Source organism: Ranitomeya imitator, chromosome 5 (assembly GCF_032444005.1).
Source record: "Ranitomeya imitator isolate aRanImi1 chromosome 5, aRanImi1.pri, whole genome shotgun sequence".
NCBI lineage: Eukaryota > Metazoa > Chordata > Amphibia > Anura > Dendrobatidae > Ranitomeya > Ranitomeya imitator.
The window spans coordinates 110,118,408-110,135,512 of record NC_091286.1 but is presented as its reverse complement, the minus strand read 5'-3'; the positions used below and the strand labels follow the sequence as shown (position 1 = coordinate 110,135,512).

Below are 17,105 nucleotides of genomic sequence, written 5' to 3'. Positions count from 1 at the left end.
TCGAGACATGGCAAAAGCTATGACGTTCTAAACCAATAATGTCCATTTAAGAAGAACCTTACACACACGCACACGCACGCACACACACACGCGCACACACACACGCGCGCGCGCACACACACACGCACACACGCACACACACACACACACATATTTATTGCTGAATTTTATAAAACAGGAGGAGCCAGGCATGTTTAGAAGTATGAAGAAACACGGTAGTGTCAAAGTTTGATGTGAAAAGACACAGCATAGATCTAGCAGACTAAAAAGAGTTATACTAAGGAGTCCAGGGGGAGGTTCTATTGAATGGTTACAGCCTACTTTGACCTATTGTCTGTGAATTTCTAACTATCCCCACCCACTGGACTCCCAGATGTAGAAAGAGCAGAGGTTTATATTAACAACCAGGTTATACTGAACAAATTCCCATAAAACTGTACGTATATCTGTTTCTGTCCTCCTGCCCACAGATAGGGCTGCAATTACATTGTGATGGATTTCATTTAAGGCCTATTATCTGCAATGCAATTTTTTTTATTTTACACATTACATTTACAACTGGTATGAGAAGTTTAATACTGTTTGCTGATTTTGTGTAACTTTTGTGTATAACCTCTCATTAGGTATTTTACAGTCAAAGAAATTAATTCAATTACAAAATTAAAATCTGACAATTATGCTTAAATGAAGGAGATTGACATGAACTGAAGCAAAATAAACATATTTCATGGAGAGATGAACAGATATATGATCAAGTCTAATATGACAAACTATGGATGTTTTTCCTAGGAGTTAGAATGCAATATACTGGTTAGTGCTATTCCATGTCACACTACGGTACAAGCTGAGAGATCATCTACAGACCTTGATGAAATGAGCACAGAAGGCACATATGGACTTCACTTTGAAGCTGCAAGCTTGGTGAGAGCAATGTTATATGTACTGCCTTAGCTACTGTAGGTTTAGGAAGCCAGCATACTGTGAAATAGTTAGGTGATACACTCAGCTTGCCAGGAGCAAGCAATTGTACCTTGGGACGGGCAGCAAAACGAGGGGCCCGACGCACAGGAGGAGATGCAGGAGAAAAGATACCCCAAAACTTAAACTATGTGGAAAAACAAAAAGGGACCAACGCACACAAAAACATACAGAAAAAAAAATTAAAAATTTTAAGAGACAAAATTACAAAAGCATTTTTCCTAATCAAAACTACAACTGGTAAAAAAAAAAAGACTCTTAGGAAGTGTCGATAAACAATTAAGACCTCCTCTAGGAGGAAGGAACATTGTAGCTCTAATGCCACCGATTGGAGGCAATACCTGAACATTGGACAAACCTTGCAACATGACTTAGGGTACCGTCACACAGTGGCATTTTGATCGCTACGACGGCACGATTTGTGACGTTCCAGCGATATATCCGTGACGTTCCAGCGATCTCGCTGTGTCTGACACGCTCCTGCGATCAGGGACCCCGCTGAGAATCGTACGTCGTAGCAGATCGTTTGAAACTTTCTTTCGTCGTCTAGTGTCCCGCTGTGGCGGCATGATCGCATCGTGTAACAAAGGTGTGCACGATATTGTATACGATGTGCGCATAGTAACCAACAGCTTCTACATCGCACATACGTCATGAAATTATCGCTCCAACGTCGTACATTGCAAAGTGTGACAGCAATCTACGACGCTGGAGCGATATTGTTACGATGCTGGAGCGTCACGGATCGTGCCGTCGTAGCGATCAAAATGCCACTGTGTGACGGTACCCTAAGAATACTAGCAAAACCAGAGTCTCCTGCAAAAGGGAAAGACGGCCATTCTGTAACAGCCAGTGCCCTGCGCTGTACTGATGAGAGGCTAGAACCATGAAACAGCATGGTTATAACATTACGATGCTAGATGGGACCAGGTATATAGTAGCTCCGTAGCACTATCCGGATGGAATCACATTTCATCTTTAATGGATCAGAAGACAAAAATGTATAAGGCCTGAGCAATCCAAGTCTCAACACCCAAAACGTGAAAGTTAAGGGCTTTGCATTTACTCCATGACACTTATTAGAGTGCCTCCGTGTCTTTTCTCCTGTGACATGTCATCCTCCTCCTTTTTATTCTGCCTTTCGCACTATCTTCTTTCTTATTACTTGCATTGTACGAGTGTTAGAACTGTCTTCTCGTAAAAAGCATTTGCTTTTGCGTTACTACTATACCTTACGGTATATTCGGCACATTTTTTAGTATCTTGAATCTGATCTAGTTTGCAATTATATAATATTGAAATATATAAAATTCAATCAAATTAAAAATTAAATTAAAAAAAGACAAAAACATCATCCAATAGTTCTTTGGGTGGATATTACATTGTGGCTTCATTTGGGTTGTACACAAAGTAAGACTGCCATGCCTTCAAGTGGGATCCCTTTTATGAAAAAAAAATGTATATTTTTGTTTGGGGAGGTGGGGAATGGTGGTTTTGAAATAATATTACGAACACCAACATTACTCAGTGATTTCAACATTATCTGTGAATCCTATTGATAAATTATATAAAACGGACACTGAAGATCAGCTTGGAGAAAAAAAACATAAGGTTAATGTAACCATGACGGTGAAATCAATGTTAATAAAGAACATTTTACATTAGATTTATCAAGGTAAAGAGGCAGCTTACCTCTGGATCATCATCATCGAAATCATGGTAACTAGAGTGGTCAGGATTATTCACCTTATCCAACAGTTCAATAGCAAGTGTGCGATTCAACGGTTGTGTAACAAACGGATGCTACAAAAGGAAGAAAAAGAAGCGTAAGAACAGTGTTTTTATAGGCTACACAGAGCGTTATTTTTCAGTTTTGAATGGCAGCTGCAGTTCACAGGAGTGAACGATACAGTGTACAATACATTTCTCTGCAACTAAAGCTCGATAATGAAAAACAAAAAATGTTTGCTTAAGGGGAACCTGACAGCAGCACTCACCCCCACAATGTGTTAGCAGCGATGGAAAAGCCTCCTGAGAACATTTATAATAATGTTTTATTATGGCTACGTGTTTTATACAGTGGAGTCATGCTGTCCAAACCGTGGGCAGCATGAAGCAAATGAAAAATACAGTTTGAAGAGCTGGATGGGGACCAAAGTCGGAGCACCTCCTCCAGCCATCTTATCCAAGTGCTGCTCCATGTGAGTAACAGGTCTCTCCCTATGTACACACATGGAAAAGCATTGCCAATCACCTGGAGTGGAGAGGGAGAAGCCATCTGGGCGTTATGCCACATTAGTCTTTCACTCTGCAATTCTACAAATCAGCATGTGCAGGGAAGAACAAGTCGTCCCATCTCTTCTCCTCCCTGCACATGCTGATTTGTCAGCCATGCTGCTCTGAGCGTGAATTGCAGGGATGAATGATGGTAGTTCAGCTTTGCAGTAACTACATAAACCCTTATTTATAATAAAGACTTCACTAAAAGCTTTAATAGGAGGCTGCTACCATACTAACACATTATTGAGGTAAAATCCTGTTCTCAGGTCCCTTTATAAAAAAATAAATAAAAATAAGTTGCTAAATACATTTAAATACCAAATCACAATTGTTTTAGTCAAATATACCGTAGTTAACATATATAATACACCATTGATACTGTCCATATAATACCCATTCATCCAGCCCCCACTCCCCCGGTGCCCTTACCTGGAGCTCTATGGAACGCAAGCCCAGTCGGCAACAAACTGCCGTTTATCCATGACCTCTTTATCACGAACAAACTCTCCTTCCTTGCCATCACTGAAACAAGGCTCGCCCCCTCTGACTCAGCCTCTCCAGCTGCACTTTCCTACGGCAGATACCATCTCTCTCACACCCATCGCCACCAACAAACGTGGTGGAGGAGTTGGCTTGCTCCTGTCCGATACCTGCTCCTTTACCCCAATTAAGCTACCACCCTCCGCTACTTTTCCTTCATTTGAGGTGCACGCAGTCACCATCTACTCCCCCCCCAAACCTCCAGCTGGCTGTCATATACCGCCCCCAGAATTAACCATCTCCATCTGTCTCGACCACTTCACCACCTGGCTACTTCATTTCCTTTCTGCTGACAACCCCACTATCATCATGGGCAACTTCAACATCTCCATTGATGCTTCCACCCCAGCTGCCTCTAAACTTCTATCACTCACTGCCTCCTTTGGCCTCACTCAATGGTCCTCCGCGGCCACTCACAAAGATGGTCACATGCTGGACCTTATCTTCACCCGCCTCTGTTCCCTTTCTAATCTCACTAACTCACCCCTCCCTGTCTGACCACAACCTACTGACATTCTCTTCTCTCTCCTCTCGTAGTGTGCAACCCCCACTCCACAAACTCACTCATCCTCGCAGAAATCTCAAACACCTCAATTTATAATCACTCTCTGAGTCCCTTCTCCCTCTTACAGACATAGCTTTCCTGCTATGCTGCTGCCACTTTTTATAACACCACAATAATAGCAACACTTGACTCGGCCGCCCCCTCACGCGTAGCAAAACTCATGCAATCAACAGGCAGCCCTGGCTGACCAGCCTGACCAAAGAACTGAGATGGGCTTCCAGGGTTGCTGAGCGGCTATGAAAGTGATCTCAATCTGCCGAGCACTTCATCGCATACAAGCAATCCCTCGCCAGCTTCAAGTCCACGCTCACAGCCACAAAACAAACTTACTTCTCATCTCTCATATCCTCCCTGTCTCACAACCCTAAACAGCTTTTCAACACTTTCAATTCTCTACTCCATCCCCCAGCACCTCCCCCCTCCTCTCATTTCTGCTGAAGACTTCGTCTCTTTCTTTAAGCAGAAGATTGATACGATCAGAGAAAGCTGTGGCCCGCAGCCCCCAATACCCTGTTCCTCCAAAACCAGCTTTTCCACCATGACAGAAGGTGAGCTTTCCACCTTCCTGTTAAGATCAAATCTTACCACTTGCACGCTTGACCCGCTCCTGTCCCACCTCATCCCTAACCTCACCACAGTCTTCTTCCCAACCTTAACACACCTCTTCAACCTCTCACTCACAACTGGTGTCTTCCCCTCATCCTTCAAGCATGCCTCGATCATATCCATCCTCAAAAAGCCCTCCCTCGACCCATCCCCCGTGTTTAGGTATCGCCCAATAGCTCTTCTCCCTTATGCCTCAAAACTACTGTAACAGCATGTCCACCTTGAACTGTCCTCTTTCCTCTCCTCCTGCTCCCTCTTTGACAGGTTACAATCTGGCTTCCGACCGCATCACTCAACTGAAACTGCCCTAACTAAAGTCACCAACGACCTATTAACCGCCAAGAGCAAGCGATACTACTCTGTCCTCCTTCTCCTGGACCTGTCTTCTGCCTTCGACACTGTCGACCATTCCCTCCTGCTACAGATTCTTTCATCTGTTGGCATCAAACACTTGGCCCTATCTTGGATCTCGCCATATCTAACAGACCGAACATTCAGTGTCTCCCTCTCCCACACCACCTCTTCACCTCGCCCCCTGTCTGTCTGTGTTCCCCAGGGTTCAGTCCTAGGGCCCCTGCTCTTCTCCATCTACTCCTTCTGCCTGGGACAGCTCATAGAATCCCTTGGTTTGCAATATCATCTTTACTGACCAAAATCCCACAATATCTGTCTGCTATTTCAGCTTTCTTTTCTGCTCACTTTCTAAAACTGAACATGGACAAAATAGAATTCATCATCTTTCCCCCCATCTCACTCTGCCCCTCCACGAGACCTATTCATCAATGTCAATGGCTGCTCACTTTCCCCAGTCCCGCATGCTCTGTGCCTCGGGGTGATCCTCGACTCTGCCACCACTCCAATCCATCCTACACTCTGCTGCCCGACTAATCCACCTGTCTCCCCATTATTCCCCAACCTCTCCTCTCTGCCAAGCCCTTCACTGGCTTGCTATTGTCCAGAGGCTCCAGTTCATGGTCTCCCGGTACTTACCCACACACAACCTTTGATCCTCTCAAGATCTCCTTCTCTACTCGCCTCTTATCTCTTCTTCACACAACTGCATACAAGATATCTCCCGTGCCTCACCCATGCTCTGGAACTCTCCACCCCAACATATCAGGCTGTCGCCTACCACGAAAACCTTCAAAAACAACCTGAAGACCCATCTCTTCCGACAAGCCTACAAACTGCAGTGATCCTTAGTCTGCTGAACCACCGCACGACCAGCTCTACCCTCTCCTAGTGTATCCTCACCCATCCCCTGTAGACTGTGAGACCTCGCGGGCAGGGTCCTCTCTCCTTCTGTACTTGTCTGTGCCTTGTATTGCTCATGCTTATTGTGCTCGTCTATATCTGCCCTTTTCACATGTAAAGCACCATGGAATAAATAACGCTATTAAAAAGTATAATAATAAGGATAACAAGTGTGACATTGGCATACTCCAGAGCTTACTGACACACATTGATATAGTCAGGGCTGTGGTCCGAGCCCATTTTGGTGGAGTTGGAGCTCATTTTGGTGGAGTGGAAGGTTTGGCTTTCCGACTCCACAGCCCTGGATATAGTGACTTTATTATTTACCTGTAACAATTTTTCAGCTGTAGGTCTTTTCTTAGGATTTTTTGTCAGAGCCATCTTTACAAAATGATGAAAACTATTTGACCTTCAAAGAAAAAAAAAATAAAAATAAAATATGTATTGAAAAACAATAAGTGCCTTTAGTAAGAATGGGTTGTCTGATTCTTACCATTTCATCTTGTCTTTTAACTTTGGAGGCTGAAAGTTGCTTTTTGTCATTAAGAATAAGGCCCTGAAAACAAATAATTAATGCCAATGGCAAAAACAGGAACGTGGTAATATTAGTCTTACGAGGAGACACTTGACATTTAGATATCACTAAATTATTTACTATTAGTAACGGATAAAAGGTAATTGTGGGGAAGAGATGAAGGGGAGAACAGAGGGAAAGAGTTACAGGGGGGTGGGTAGGAGAAGAGCAAGTGCAAGGAGGGAGGCAGGAGGTACAGAAATTACTTGACTAAGAAGCGATAAGTTACAAAAAAAGGAAGAAAAAGAGGCTTTATTTGCTTTACCTCATTGGATGCAAGTCAAACATGGGAGGCTGAAGCTCTGCCAGCTCTATGGACGTTATGCCCACTGCCCAGATATCACACAACTGGTTATAGCCACCTTTCCTCTCCACAGCGGCCACCTCAGGAGCCATCCTAAGAACAGGATTTATGGTCAGAGATACGTATATAGGTACACGGTACAATGTCTACAAATGTGACCTACAACATTATTTCATTTTATAATCTTTTACACTTGTATCCTCCTAATAACGAGGATACAGACCTGGTTTACAGCTCAAGCCAGTTCTCTCAGTATGTATCACTGGATTATTGGCAGAACAATGGGAATATCCTACGACAAAAATAATGGCAGATAATGAACCGCTGACACGTTATCATGAGCCCATCTATAGCCAATGTGAAGCATGCTGTGCAATTCTCCCCACAAAAAAAGCTTCTAACTCATTCCTGTACTATGGGGACGATTCACCAGACTTTTTTTTTGCCACATTTCATTGAAAAATCGCAATTCTTTTTCACAACAAGAAGTTGTGCAAAAAAAATGTGACTTGTGACGTCTTCACATCATTGTCGTCCAAGTTCCGACAAAGTGGTCAGAGCCAGGGCAGGACAGGAGCGTGACAATGGGCGACATTCGCTATGCCACAAATCTTACTCTAGCGGGGACTGGAGAAACATTTGTGGCCTCTTAATGAATTAGGCGCGTCCGCTCCAACATGATCCTCCTCTCGCCAGTCTTAATGACCCATCCTCAAACTTACTAGTATTATTTTTTTTATATTTCAGGGATATAAAAAATTATGAACTTTACACAAGGGAAAAAAAAAAAAAAGATTTGGTTTGTGTCGTGATTTTCCAAGATCAGTAACTTTTTTTTTTCCCACACCGAGCTGATGCTTTTTCCATTTTGGGACACACAATGTTTTGATCACTATGTTGCATTTCTTTTAATGGTACGCCAGACTGAAAAATGTCCAATCTGGCAGGTATGGATGGTAGGTAACTGTCCGTTTCAGTAGTTTCCTAGGTCGGGTACCCCTCCCTCAGTGCGGTGTTGACTACCCATGCCCCAGGAAGGTGCGCGCAATTAAGGCAGAGGTCACACTTGCGAGTACAATGCGAGAAACTCGCACACGTGTCTCACATCAATACCCGGCACTGTCGCCGGCACTCAGGACCGGAGCGTGCGGCTGTATGTATTTCTATGCAGCTGAATGCTCCGGCCCAGAGTGCCGGCGGCAGTGCCGGGTATTGATGCGAGATACTCGTGAGTTTCTCGCATTGTTCTTGCAAGTGTGACGCTGGCCTAGGAGTAAGTATTTTGGTGCAACTAACTCAACTTTAATGTCGGAAATCTGGGCAAATTATGGCTGCCTAAGGCAGGACGCATCCAAAATGATCCAACTCCAGCATAACTTCATAACCAAATAAATTAATAGAACAAGCAAAAAAGACAAACGATTATCTTACCAATATGGCGTGCCAATGAAAGACTTTCGTTTAGCTATAGTGGCTGTTATTTGAGCCGAAACTCCAAAATCAGCTATAAAAAGAAAGAAAAAAAGAACATTAAATCGCTGGCTGCAAATCCATTATTTGGCCAAACATACACAAACAAGTACACATACACTTAAACTCTTCATTGGAGAACTGTAGTGTAATCTGTGTGTTGTCAGACCTTAAAAGGAGTCTGTCATCAGGTTTTTGCCATCTAATCTGAGAGCAGCATAATTTGGAGACAGAGACCCTGATTGCAACGATGTGTCACTTACTAAGCTGCTTGCTGTGCTGTAGTTTTGATAAACCATGTCACGACAGGGCCAAAAAGTATCTGAAGACAGATTTTTCAAAGGTTTTATGGACTGATGAGATGAGAGGATATATGCTTAAAAAAATATCAGTTGGAGAAGTTTAAGAATACCCAGTATTTTCAGGAAGACAGCTGGTCTCACTTATTTAGGGATCCTCTCCTATTGGCTGAGCCACGGCTACCAAATCTCCTTGAAATAAAATGTCCCACCTTTTTTTTTTGTAAAATTTCCAGTATGGGCAACATTTTTATGTTTGATAAATGACAGCTTTGCTCCCCAATTTGTTGCGTAAATGACAGCTTTTCCCCCTTAAAGTCTAGACTTTATCGTTGGAGTTGTAAACCTAGGTGCCATTTTCTTTACCCTTCTGCCCCAGAATAATGCTTAGCTAATAATCAGCTATGAACATCTGTTCTTCCCAAGACGCAGTACAATGTGCAAACAGCTACTGAAATAGGAAGTGCTATAAATAAAATCAGGCAATGGAATGCTATTGGCGTGACTCAGCAATAGACGGGAGCATACAAGCATACACAATGTCACGGAAATGACTTTTACGCATTTTTTTTCCCAATACCATACAATTTAGCTATTTTGTCCTGGTCTTACATTAAATAGTTCCTGTTTCTACAGTCACACCCAAAGCTGTAATAAAAATGTACTTGCTGCCTCTCCCATTGCTGCAGCATTGGCCTGACATACACTATATTAACATGTAAGACATTATTACGGTACTGTACAATGAATATATTAGCAAAGTCAGAACAAGAAGTGTAAAGTAGAGCGGACGTCTGCAGAGCCCGAAGCAGAAAAGAGAAGCAGAGATATAGGAGCGCATGCAGCCTGCCCGAAAACTAAAAGAGGACAGCAGACTGCACACATTATTCACACATTTCCAGTACAGCGCTAAGAAGAAGTATTTCCAGCCCACATTATTCCCTACAATTTATTCTATTTTTACATACTGGTCAAACTACATTGCTTTAAAAAAGGTAATGTACCACAAAGGAAAACCCCATGTACATTCCATAAATGTCTGACCTGGGAGAGGGGACAGAGAGAGAGAGGGGGGAGACAGAGAGAGAGAGGGGGGAGACAGAGAGAGAGAGAGAGAGAGAGGGGGGGGGAGACGGAGAGAGACAGAGAGTGGGAGAGAGAGAGAAGGGGAGACAGAGAGAGAGAGAGGGAGAGAGACAGAGGGGGAGAGACAGAGGGGGAGAGAGAGAGGGGGACAGAGAGAGAGACAGAGAGGGAGAGACAGAGAGAGAGACAGAGAGAGAGGGGGAGACAGAGAGAGAGAGGGAGACAGAGGGGGAGAGAGAGAGGGGGAGAGAGAGAGAGGGGGGGACAGAGAGAGAGACAGAGAGGGAGAGACAGAGAGAGAGGGGGAGACAGAGGGGGAGAGAGAGACAGAGGGGGAGAGAGAGAGAGACAGAGAGAGGGGGACAGAGAGAGAGACAGAGAGAGGGAGACAGAGAGAGAGAGACAGAGAGAGGGAGAGACAGAGAGAGAGGGGGAGACAGAGAGAGGGGGACAGAGAGAGAGAGGGGGGAGACAGAGAGGGGGGGGGGGAGACGGAGAGAGACAGAGAGTGGGAGAGAGAGAGAAGGGGAGACAGAGAGAGAGAAGGGGAGACAGAGAGAGAGAGGGAGAGAGACAGAGGGGGAGAGAGAGAGAGGGAGAGAGAGAGGGGGACAGAGAGAGAGACAGAGAGGGAGAGACAGAGAGAGAGACAGAGAGAGAGGGGGAGACAGAGAGAGAGAGAGAGAGAGAGAGAGGGGGGGGAGACTGAGAGAGACAGAGTGGGAGAGAGAGAGAAGGGGAGACAGAGAGAGAGAAGGGGAGACAGAGAGAGAGAGACAGAGGGGGAGAGAGAGAGAGGGGGAGAGAGAGAGAGAGAGGGGGACAGAGAGAGAGACAGAGAGGGAGAGACAGAGAGACAGAGAGAGAGGGGGAGACAGAGAGAGAGAGGGAGAGAGACAGAGGGGGAGAGAGAGAGGGGGAGAGAGAGGGGGACAGAGAGAGAGACAGAGAGGGAGAGACAGAGAGAGAGGGGGAGACAGAGGGGGAGAGAGAGACAGAGGGGGAGAGAGAGAGACAGAGAGAGGGGGACAGAGAGAGAGACAGAGAGAGGGAGACAGAGAGAGAGACAGAGAGAGGGAGAGACAGAGAGAGAGGGGGAGACAGAGAGAGGGGGACAGAGAGAGAGAGGGGGGAGACAGAGAGAGAGGGGGGGGAGACGGAGAGAGACAGAGAGTGGGAGAGAGAGAGAAGGGGAGACAGAGAGAGAGAGGGAGAGAGACAGAGGGGGAGAGAGAGAGAGGGGGAGAGAGAGAGAGGGGGACAGAGAGAGAGACAGAGAGGGAGAGACAGAGAGAGAGACAGAGAGAGAGGGGGAGACAGAGAGAGAGAGGGAGAGAGACAGAGGGGGAGAGAGAGAGAGGGGGAGAGAGAGAGAGAGAGGGGGACAGAGAGAGAGACAGAGAGGGAGAGACAGAGAGAGAGGGGGAGACAGAGGGGGAGAGAGAGAGAGACAGAGAGAGGGGGACAGAGAGAGAGACAGAGAGAGGGAGAGACAGAGAGAGAGGGGGAGACAGAGAGAGGGGGAGAGAGAGACAGAGAGAGGGGGACAGAGAGAGAGACAGAGAGAGGGAGAAACAGAGAGAGAGAGACAGAGAGGGGGAGACAGAGAGAGGAGGAGAGAGAGACACAGAGAGGGGGACAGAGAGAGAGAGAGACAGAGAGGGAGAGACAGAGAGAGGGGGAGACAGAGAGAGGGGAAGACAGACACAGGGGGAGACAGAGAAAGGAGGATACAGATACAGAGAGGGGGAGACAGAGAGAGGGGGATACAGAAAGAGGGGGATACAGAGAGAGGGAGAGACTCCTCTCCTTCCTACACCAGGAAGCCCCAGGAAGCCTCCCAAGAAAAAGTACCCAAAACCAGTCTGACCAAGCCATCAACCTCCATGGCCTGACAAAAGGTGAAATCCAGAGGATGGTACACAAAGTCAAGGAGGAATATCTCAGCATCTGGAGGAACGACATAAACAAATCCAAGAAACTGACAATATACCAGAATCTACAGAGGGAGTACAAACTGGCCCCATATCTGGAGAAACTAGAAAACCCCAAAGATCGACAGATCCTGAGCCGGTACAGACTGAGCGCCCACAGCCTACTCATCGAATCCGGGCGACACCGACAGAACTACAAGCCTCGAGAGAGCAGACTCCGCCAGCAGTGCCCCCAGGAGGCCGTGGAGGATGAGGCCCACTTCCTGCTGAGGTGCCCCAAATACTCCGCAGTGAGGGACACTCACTTCAAGAGACTGTCTGATCTCCTCCCAGATTTCACCTCCAAGGAGGAGGAAGAGAAACTGCCGATAATACTGGGGGAAGAGGAAAGTGCAGTGGCCGTAGCAGCGGAATATGTCAGTGCCTGCCACAGACTAAGAGGAGCCTGATATGTCATGGACTCCCGTACCCCAACACTGGACATATCCCTATCCCCCGACTAAAGAGCCCGATATGTCATGGACTCCTATACCCCACCCTGGAAACATCCCCTATCCTCTAAAAGGAGTCTGATATATCCTGGACCTCTATATACCTCCCTCCCCCACCCCCGTGTTTTTACCATATGCTTTGGCAATGCTAACATGTACTTAGTCCTGCCAATAAAGCTCTTTTGAATTGAATTGAGAGGGGAGACAGAGAGAAAGGGGGAGACAGAGAGAGGGGAGAAGACAGAGAGAGAGGGGGGGGAGAAAGAGACAGAGCAGGAGACAGAGATTTATTAAAATGAAGAATAGTAAAAAAATCTTTTGTATCTAAGGGGACCAATTAGCTTCTGATTATCAGCACTATAAACATTTCTCTGCTTTACTGCATCTCTATTCATTATTCTCTTCCAAGCAGTTATAGATGGTGTCCTGTTATCTGTCCAATTCATTTTTTTTTGTCTCCCCTTTTCTTTCTCTCTGTCTCCCTCTCTCTCTGTCTCCCCCTCTCTCTCCAAAAAAAAACTTGCAAGATCACAAACTTCTTTTCTGAGAGTCTCCAATTATCTCATCAATTACCAATACATAGTCTTTAATAAATAAAAGCACAAATATTTAAAATGAACAACCAATCTCATTCCACTATATTTCAAGTTAAGGGCATTGCCAAAATAAATGTATCACCAAACAACAAGGTATCAACAGTCATGTGAAAGTAGATGGCAATGATTCCAGTGACTGGCTGCAGCTGTCACGTGTTTTAGACAGGACAAAACCACAGAAAAACGAATAGAGCGGCAGCAGCGGGACAGCACGTGCACATGTAGGCGAGTATTGCTCATTTTTAACATGAACCAAACATCAGCTCCAAACTTGAAAAAAGTGATGCAAAGTTTATTCCATCGTGGTTAAAACAAGCTATCAAAAATACAGCAACCTAGGACATGGCCAACCTGCCAAACATGTAAGTAGTTCACGGGCTCCTGCTTTTTGTTACCTCATTTCAACCATGATGGAATAAATGTTATGTCTTATATGAATATCACGGCAAGTTTGGTGCAGGTTTTTTTTGTCATGTTAAAGTAAAAGCGACCTTGGCTATTTTTTTTTTATACCAAGAAAATGAAATGTTTAGCAATCACAATACCATTTACAGCTCTTCCAATAAGCAGGTGTAGGATTTACTGCTACATTTGAGGTTAGTAGACCTTTTGAGTAAAAAAAGCCTTTTTTTTAAATAAAAACTGGAAATCATTTCATGAAGCCACTTGGATTCAATGCCTACTGCATGTCCTCCTTATTTTTAAGCCACCACACGAGTCATGCTAAGATGGCCAAGTTTCCTTCATAAATCTCTGTTGATCACTATGAAAAGCATTATTTCATTTCCCTTAAAATGTACAGTTGCATTCAATGATGGCACAGTGGCCCCTTTATTGACCCCCAGCTGGTGACTAAGCTGTGTGGAGCAGTTGTATCTGGTAAGTGGGAGATAAAGAAGATACGGTAATCGTTTTATGGGTCATGGCAGATTTGCATCTATTAAAGGGAAGGTACCGCGTTTGTAGATTATTAATTAATCAATGTAATGTAGCATAACATGCTGTTATAACCCAGATATGAATGCATGTAAAACAGATTTCGTGTGTTATATGAGTAGAAAGAATGCACTGGGGGCTGACATCTTGGTTTTGCAGCAGTAGCAGGGCACTATCAGTGTCAGATTACGGCACCCCATGGACATAGGAGATAACAGACCGGCTCGGACCCTATCTGTAACATTGCAGCAGCATTAGCAGCGAGCTGGGCACGCCTCTGTGGGCTGCACAACTCACTGCTGTAGGTGTGACTAGCTGCCATTTTATTATAGTCCAGTGCTATTTGTTGAGCTCCACTTGCTCTCTATCACAGGACAGAAGCACTGACTGCTCCTCTGTACTCCAGGCACTGCAGGTTCTGGGCAGACATCCTCTGCTCTCACAGCTGCCCTGTGTGCTTCCCTCTGCTGTGTCTCCGCCTCCCCACAATCCCAGTGATCTCCGGTAAACTGCACTCTCCCCGTGTCGCTCTCCCTCTCTGTGCGGCATGGGGGGGGGTCTCTGTGCGGCATGGGGGGGGTCTCTGTGCGGTGTGGGGGGGGGGTCTCTGTGCGGCGTGGGGGGGTCTCTGCGGCGTGGGGGGTCTCTGTGTGGCGTGGGAGATCTCTGTGCGGCGTGGGAGATCTCTGTGCGGCATGGGGGGTCTCTGTGCGGCGTGGGGGGGGTCTCTGTGCGGCGTGGGGGGGTCTCTGTGCGGCGTGGGGGGGTCTCTGCGGCGTGGGGGATCTCTGTGCGGCGTGGGGGGGTCTCTGTGCGGGTTGGGGGGGGGTCTCTATGCGTGTATGCAAGCATCGTCCGATGGGACTATAAGTCCCATCGGATGATGCCTGCTACAATGACAGTGATTGACACATTAGCCAATTATGGGACAGTAATAGTCCCATCATCCGGCTAATGTGTTGAATGAAAAAAATAAATAAATAAATACTCCATATATACTCCATACATACATGCTACATACATACTCCATGCATGCTACATACATGCTACATACAATACATTACATACTTATAGACATACAGTACATTAAACATAGATTTCATACTCACCATTACCTGTCATTTTGTTCCCCGAAGCCAGTGTCATCTGTAAAAAAATATGAAAAAAAAACAAACAACCAATATACTCCCTGTCCGCAGAAATCCACGAGTGTCCCACGACGATCTCCCGTGGAGAGCAGCAGCATCAGATAATGCGACTGCTCTCTAGGGGCTCCAGGAACACAATGACAGCAGGAAGGTATCCTTCCACCACTGTATTCCTCCGCCGCTGTAAAAAAAAAGGCCCTAGTCTCACTTTATGCCATTGCTGTATGGGAATTTTTCCCAGGCAGCAATTGCCATAAAGTGAGACCTTGTCCTAAGGTAACCTCTCAGTGATGCACTGTAGGAGCCATTGTCTCCTGTCAGTGTGTCACTGAGGGTCCTACAGAGCAGTGACATCACCCGATGTCACTGTTCTATAGGGGAGATCGTCGTGGAACACTCGATATTAATTGGACTACGGCGGATAGGTAGTATACGGTTTATTATTTTACGTTTTTTTCAGGCGATGAAGTATGGTAAGTATGGTGAAATGAAGAATATTAAAATACTTTTTTCCTAATGTGTGCGTGTTTTTTTTAACCCTTTCTTACTATTGGATTAATAATGGATAGGTGTCTTGTTGACGCCTCTCCGTTATTAACCCGGCTTAATGTCACCTTACAATAGCAAGGTGACATTAACCCCTTATTACCCCATATCCCACCGCTACACGGGAGTGGGAAGACGGGCTAAGTGCCGGAATTGGCGCATCTTACAGATGCGCCATTTCTGGGGCGGCTGTGGACTGGTATTTGTAGCCCGGGGAGGGGGGCAATATCCATGGCCCCTCTCTAGGCTATGAATATCAGCCTGAAGCTGTCTGCGTAGCCTTTCTGGCTATAAAATATAGGGGGACCCCACGCAATTTTTTTTTTGGGGTCCCCCTATTGTAATAGCCAGTAAAGGCTATACAGACAGCTGCGGGCTGATATTCATAGCAGGCTACAGATATTGGCCCCCGGCCGTCGGCTTTCCCCCTCTGGCGTAGAAAATTGCACGGGCGTCCACGCGTTTTTTTTTTTTGTTTGTTTTAATTCAACCCTCATAAAGTCCTCTTTCACACTTGCGTCTGTACGAGTCCGTCGCTATGCGTCGGGCCGACGTACCGACGCACGTTGTGAAATTTGTGCCCGACGTGGGCAGCGGATGCAGTTTTTCAACACATCCACTGCCCATTCTGAAGTCTGGAAGGAGGGGGCGGAGCTTTGGCAGCGCATGCGCGGTAGAAAATGGCGGACGCGCTGGACAAAAAAAGTTCACTTGAACGTTTTTTCGTGCCGACGGTCAGCCAAAACACGACGGATCCGTTGCACGACAGACGCGACCACGCGACATGTGGCCATCCGTCACGATCCGTCGCTAATACAAGTTTATGGGGAAAAAACGCATCCTGCGAGCACATTTGCAGAATCCGTTTTTTTCCGCCAGATCCGTTTTTTCCACCGGATCCATTTTTTTCCCGCCGGATCCGTTTTTTCCACCGGATCCATTTTTTTCCCGCCGGATCCGTTTTTTCCCGCCGGATCCATTTTTTCCTGCTGGATCCGTTAATTCCCGCCGTATCCACTTTTTTCCTGCCGGATCCATTTTTTCCCGCCGGATCCGTTTTTTTCCACAATTTCCTTTTTTTTCTGCCAGATCAGGTTTTTTTTCCATTGGATCCGTTTTTTCCCGCCGGATCCGTTTTTTTCCACAATTTCCTTTTTTTTCTGCCAGATCAGGTTTTTTTTCCATCGGATGCTTTTTTTTCCCGCCTGATCCGGTTTTTTTCCACAAGTTCCTTTTTTTTCTGCCAGATCAGTTTTTTCCGCCGGATCCATTTTTTTCCACCAGATCCGTTTTTTTCCACAAGTTCTTTTTTTTATCTGCCAGTTCCGTTTTTTCCCGCCTGATCCGTTTTTTTCCGCCTTATCCGTTTTTTTCCACAATTTCCTTTTTTTACTGCCAGATCAGTTTTTTTTCCATCGGATCCTTTTTTTCCCGCCTGATCCGTTTCTTTCTGCCGGATCCGTTTTTTTCCCACAATTTCCTTTTTTTTCTGCCAGAT

At 45.8% G+C, this 17,105-nt stretch overlaps 1 protein-coding gene across 8 annotated transcripts in view; it reads right to left on the bottom strand.

The window, feature by feature from the left end:
* The window catches only part of MAP4K3 (mitogen-activated protein kinase kinase kinase kinase 3), a 331,018-nt gene that overhangs the window by 114,110 nt on the left and 199,803 nt on the right, over positions 1-17,105 (bottom strand). For 4 of the 8 annotated variants that reach the window (XM_069769032.1, XM_069769033.1, XM_069769034.1 and 1 more), the window contains exons 8-13: positions 8,533-8,605; positions 7,063-7,194; positions 6,717-6,779; positions 6,551-6,632; positions 2,671-2,781; positions 1,031-1,105 (exon numbers count right to left, since the gene is read on the bottom strand). In XM_069769032.1, coding sequence (XP_069625133.1) covers positions 1,031-1,105; positions 2,671-2,781; positions 6,551-6,632; positions 6,717-6,779; positions 7,063-7,194; positions 8,533-8,605 — 536 coding nt within the window. The remainder of the gene's footprint in view (positions 1-1,030; positions 1,106-2,670; positions 2,782-6,550; positions 6,633-6,716; positions 6,780-7,062; positions 7,195-8,532; positions 8,606-17,105) is intronic. The other 4 variants (XM_069769035.1, XM_069769037.1, XM_069769038.1 and 1 more) reach the window with 1 other exon arrangement.